At 40.0% G+C, this 5,920-nt stretch overlaps 1 protein-coding gene across 1 annotated transcript in view; it reads left to right on the forward strand.

Moving 5' to 3' along the window:
- The window catches only part of mki67 (marker of proliferation Ki-67), a 33,237-nt gene that overhangs the window by 2,257 nt on the left and 25,060 nt on the right, over positions 1-5,920 (forward strand). Inside the window, 11 exon segments of the mRNA XM_032502178.1 lie at positions 237-306; positions 427-502; positions 786-1,430; positions 1,544-1,770; positions 1,870-2,284; positions 2,988-3,080; positions 3,083-3,099; positions 3,318-3,495; positions 3,596-3,736; positions 3,871-4,712; positions 5,041-5,086. Of these exon segments, the coding sequence (XP_032358069.1) occupies positions 237-306; positions 427-502; positions 786-1,430; positions 1,544-1,770; positions 1,870-2,284; positions 2,988-3,080; positions 3,083-3,099; positions 3,318-3,495; positions 3,596-3,736; positions 3,871-4,712; positions 5,041-5,086 (2,750 nt within the window).

A 5,920-nucleotide genomic window follows, 5' to 3' on the forward strand; every position in this document is an offset into this window, starting at 1 on the left:
TCGAAAATACTACCGGGTTTCTACTGATGCAAAGCTTAATACTAATTGGTGAAGTCTCGCCTCTTCTCATTTACCTCTGCTTTAGAGCACATTAACAGGGACATACAATCTACTCTAGTACTGGCATAATGCATTTAAAGAGCACACATAACGGATGCAATGGAGATTTTTTTCATACCATTTTATTGACAGATGTAAATTAGATCTTACTTTTATTTTGTTAATTGTCATTTCAGGTTTGAGTACCCTCCACCACCAACACCAAAGAAGAGGTCTTCCAAAGGAGGAAAAACTGAAACCCTCAAAGTAACCTACTCATTTTTTTAATCCCTTGCACATTGCAGCCTTCCCAATGTCTTGAGTTTCCCTACACTACTTATGAATTTGATTGTCTTACAAATGTTTTAATAAAAGTTTCATGTTTAGGTTCTTCAAGATCAGCAAGTGGGTGCTACTGTCACCACTGAAACCGGAGAAAAAAGGATTTCTGAAGTTACCACCGGTGAGTTTGTGTGATAGTGGTTATTTTAAATTAGCAATTTGAGATTGCTATCATTCATTCATTCATTTCATATCCACTTCATTTCTAGTTCTAGGAATCTCACAGATCAGTAAACAATATTTTTGCAGCCTTACTCTAATTCCGTCCCCAATCTGTTCCGTTAAAAGGGATTTAGCGTCTGTAGTTTTCCTCCGGTCTCTAGTCTTACACTTGTTTTAATTTATGCTATCAATTGTACAGGCCTTTTAATGCCAAATTTTGTTTCTTTATTGTTCATTTTTAGACCCTCATCTGAAAGATGGAACTAACAATGACAACATCCAGCGACCCCTGGAGAAAACTGTGGAGGTGGAAACTAAGGAGGTCGATAGCCAAAGCAAGACCAGCTCCCCCTTCAGCGATCTGTATCAAATGATCAAAAAATCTCTGGATGTCAAGACCCCTCGGGTATCTTCTGCCAGTGTGCTTCAAACACCTACCTCAAGGTTTTGCACTCCAAAACCTGGTTCAGTGAGGAAAAATGATGGAAAACCTGTCCTTTCATCAGAAGAGAAGATCACTCCAAAGAAGGATGAAGTTAAAGTTTCTCCTGTAGCTGACGAAACTATGGGGCAGGCTGAAAATGTAATTAACGGAACCCCCAAGTCTGTTAAGAAGCAGAGGAGGTCCTTCCAGGTTCTTTCGGCTGAGGTGGCCAGACCTGAAGTTGGGGAAGCTGTAAATGTTGCCGACTCTGAAGCAACTTCACCCCAGAAGCGAAGCCGTACGCCCCCCCAGAGGTTCAGTGCATGTGAGGTGGAACCCAAATCACCCGTGAGACGGAGAAGCAAGGAGGCCGAACCTGCCGTGACTGAGGAAAAAGAGCAAGCAGTGACTCCTACCAAAATGGATGGTCTTAGAAGGTCATCACCAAGGAATTCTGGGAAAGGTAATACATGTTGTAATACTATATTGTGTCTCTTTTTGTTTTTGAGTGTTCACGTGTGTTTGGTTGACCTATGTTTGGTTGTTACTGACGTACAATCATGTTTACATTTCAAGAGGCGTCCAAAAAACGCAAATATGGAGAGGTGGTGGCCGACTCTCCCACACCACAAATGAAAAGGAAACGTGTTTCCTTTGGAGGTTACCTGTGTCCTGAGTTGTTTGACAAACGTCTGCCTCCTGACTCTCCATTATGCAAGGGGGCCACTCCACGGAGAAGCTTGTGTGTTACTAAACCCAAGCTCTCACTCCTCAGACGAGCATCAGCCATTGGTTTGCCACAGGTAAGACCAAAGTGGAGGATAATGACTCAAGTAGTGACCTAAAATAATAGTTATTCTCCCTTATGCTGTCTTATTTAAAATTGATCTTTTGCTCTGTAGGAGTTTGAAGAAGAGCATCCAGATAGCCCTATAGTGGCTGCAAAAATGAGGACCCCGTCACCCAAGTCATCAAAGAAGTCACCAAAACCCAGGACACCCTCTCCCAAAGCTGCGCCTCCTGCAAGAAAGTCACCAAAATCTAAGAGTCCTTCGCCTGCAAGAGGAAGGTCTCCCATTGTTGGGGTATCACCAGGAGTCCAGACCCCCTTAATACAAGGGCGCTTCTCTGTGTCACACATCAGCACACCATCTCCAATTGCAGAAGATCCTGTAACTGATCAGGTGCCTTTAGTCACTGTAACTCCTAAAATACCCCTGAGGAGGAAGAGCATGTCCCGGGAGACTCCAAGTACCTCAAAGAGTGCTGTAAAAGTAATGCGCAGAAGAAGTGGCATTTCACGGGCATCTCTGAAAGGTATGTTAGACCCTGAAATATATTATCTATCTATCTATCTCTCGTTAGAAATCTTGTCTTTGTTTGGAATTAATCAAGTGAAATGGCAAAGCTTAAAGCCATTCAACTGAATAAAAAAAAATGTTTGAATGGCAAAAGTATAATTAAAGGGAAAATTTCAGTTCTAGCGGAGCTTTCGCTGTTGATCTGTTTCACTTTTCAAGTTCAATAATGCAACGAGTTATTGGATTTCAAGTTGACCAAAATATTCGTGATCATGACATTTTTTTCACAATCGAGCAGCCTTACCTCATACTCAGCTTCTGATTAGCTCGTAGTCCTTACCTAGCTACTGCGCATGTGAGACTCCCAACAAAGATGAAATAGAAGTAGGATGCCTCATTCTGTAGCTAAAACAAAGAGCTCAACACACAGGGTGAAAAGATGAGCTGCAGCAATGTGCAGTACAACAAAAATATGGTGTTTTTTGAAAATTAAACCATGTAAACCTATTCTGGTACAACCTCAAAATACAGTTATGAACCTTAAAATAAGCAGAATATGAACACTTTAACTAAAGATTTTCATGCGCACACACCTCAATGATATTAAACATTTGGTTATCATATAATTCGAATAAGTTGTTTTTAATGCTCAGGTTCCTTGGGGCCTTAATTGTTTTTAATGTTTTTGTTTTTTTTTTTTTTTTTTTGTCTCACTTCAGTCAAGAATTCCTGGGCAGACATTGTGGATTGGGCCAACTAAGCCTCAAGTTGCTGTTCCAGCTAAAAGACGGTCACCAAAAAGGCAACAAAGAGATTTTGGCCAAACCACAGGTAAAGTCCAGATATTTTAACGATTGCATGGTACATACGTCATTGTATGCGCAGATTTTTATCTTGCTACCTTTTTTTTTTTTTTTTTTTTGTTTTGTTTTGTTTCAAGATCTGTTTATTAAAGGTTCAATAAAATACCATTTTAAATACATTGTAAATGCAAATATTTCCATATACATATTGACAAATTTGAGAAAGAAATATATTCTACTTTTCAGACCCCTGCAAGAAAACTCAAAGACCATGTCAGCACTGGACATGCAGACTCACCTGTTACCATCGTTGTGGGCAGAGCTCACAAACAAAAGGTTTTACATCCAACTGGTGCTGCGCCAAGACTGGTCACCAATATTGCACTCCTGAAAAAGAACATGAAAATGGATGAGGACTTGAGTGGTAATTAACCCTTTTCCTGTCCCAACAAATTGGAACATTTTGTTTTTGGAATGCAGTTTGGACTTAAATATTTTGCTTGTATTGTGTGTTGTATTTTCAGGAATTTCGGAAATGTTAAAGACACCTATTCATGAAAGGAAGAGGAGATCATTAATTGATGAGAACGATGCCACAAAGACGCCAGTGGGAGGTCTAGCAGCATCCGTGGTAGAACCATCAGTGTTGAACACACCGGAGGAGCAGGTAAAGTGGGTGGGTGGGTGGGGTGGTTGTTAAGGAACACCCCAGCCTACATTTATAGTCTGCCTAATTGCTAAGACTGAGTTTTTTTTTAACTTATGTAATTAAATGTTAAAAAAAAATGACTTGTTTTCACAGGTGAAATGATGGTGTCTCCACTGACTGTTTCATCTACTGTAAAAGTCAGAAGATACAACTCTGAAGCAGTGAAACGCCTCCTTGATGATGACGACCAAGAATCTAGCTTCGTCAGTGACACCCCTGCCTTTGAGATTCACTCTGACGATTGCAGCGAACAGCAGTGTGTAGATTTGAAGACAACCTCTGTAACAACTCCCAAACAGAAGCCAGAATTGCCAGAGTGTCTCACCGGAGTAAAGAGGATCATGAAGACGCCAAGACAGAAGGCCGAGCCTGTTGAGGACATCAGAGGGAGGATTTTAAAGACCCCTAAGCAGAGACCCGAACAACAAGAGTGTCTCACCGGGGTCAAGAGAATGATGACGACTCCGAGACAGGAGCCTGAGCCTGTAGAGGACATCAAAGTGGAACTTCTGACAACTCCCAAACAGAAGCCTGAACAACAGTGTCTCAGCGGAGTTAAGATAATTTGTAAGACCACTCATCAGGAGGCTGAACCTCTTGAAGATGTTCAAGGGAAACTTCTGCAAACTCCCAAAGCTCTAGAAGCTGGTGATGCGAGTTTGGCTGGTGTTGAGCAAACGGTGGAGACGTCAGCACACATGCAAGAATCTGAAGACCTATCTGAAATGACGGACCCGAACACTCAAAAAGTAAAAAGCTCTCCATTGGTACCTCCCAAAGAAAAGGCCAAACCTGTTGAGACCTTTGGTATCAAGAGGCTTGTGAAAACACCGAGGCAGAGCCGTAGTGCACCAGAGGAAGACTTTAGGGGACTTCAGGAGCTTATGGAGGAGCCACTGGCTGAACCCACAGGACAACTGGAGACAAATGAGGTAATAACCAGAACAATGCAAAAAAAATAAGGATTGTAAATATTAACTGCTTGTTATTTAATTGAATATGAAAAAAGGGATTTTGGTCAAAAGCTTAAACTTGAGTGTCATGTGCTGACGAGCTGTGTTTGCAGTTAAGCATTTCATTTGATCATATAACACCAGTATAAACATGTAGGCTTATTTTAAGTTTGTAGATATCAAAATCTGTGTAGCCGTGCCTTTGAATATGACATTTGACTAATTTTAATACGAGACATCTGTGCTGCTTACTTGCTTTATTTTAAAGTGCGTGCTCATTGTCTAAATTGTTTTATTTTTTTAACAGGTTGAGGATCAAACGGCTCCAGATTGTGATGAAGATGTAGCAAAAGGTTAGTTTGTGTTTAGATACAAATGTGTTCCATTGAGGGATTAAGTGTCCTAAAGCTATATGATCAGGAGCTGGATTTATACTGTGTAATAAAAATATTTCCATGTAGACATTAGGGATAAATAATTGATTCGTAAATGCATTGCGATTCTCTCTAGAACAATACAATGCTCGATTCTGTGTTTTGTTTTTATATATATATATATATATATATATATATATATATACATACACACACACACACACACTGTATTTTATTTAAAAGTTACTGTTTCCAGACAAGTACAAATCAGAAAACAGAGACCGAAAGAGAATAGGATAATGAACAACTTGGAGTTTAGGAAAGAGTGCAGGAAGAAAACACAAAAATCGTTTTGTTGGTATATATACACATGATCTAATAAGACATACATAAAATAATTAGGCAAAACAAATGTTCTATGAAGCCAATTCTCCTCCTTTAAACATGACTGAGCCTCTGACATGGAATAGTACTGTGAAGTGACTTTCACAAGCATGTTTAAAGCTTAAACATGGAGTGCTACAAATAAACCTCAGAACAACCACTTTCATTAACTCTTGACAAATATGGTATGTCATCTAAAAAAAGTCATGTATTTTAAATCACGCATGGAATTGCATAAAGTTGTTGCTTGATAATAGTTTAGAATCGAATCGGTGGCCCTCTGAATCGAATCGTGAGGTGCCAAGACATTCCCACCCCTAGTAGACATCAAAGCATTGTGATTTTCATTGAATATTTACACCTGATCACATAGCTTTTTCAAATGGCATATGAATCTGTTTGCTACTTCCCCCCCCCCCCGACAACCCC

Source organism: Etheostoma spectabile, chromosome 21, assembly GCF_008692095.1.
Source record: "Etheostoma spectabile isolate EspeVRDwgs_2016 chromosome 21, UIUC_Espe_1.0, whole genome shotgun sequence".
NCBI classification, from domain to species: domain Eukaryota; kingdom Metazoa; phylum Chordata; class Actinopteri; order Perciformes; family Percidae; genus Etheostoma; species Etheostoma spectabile.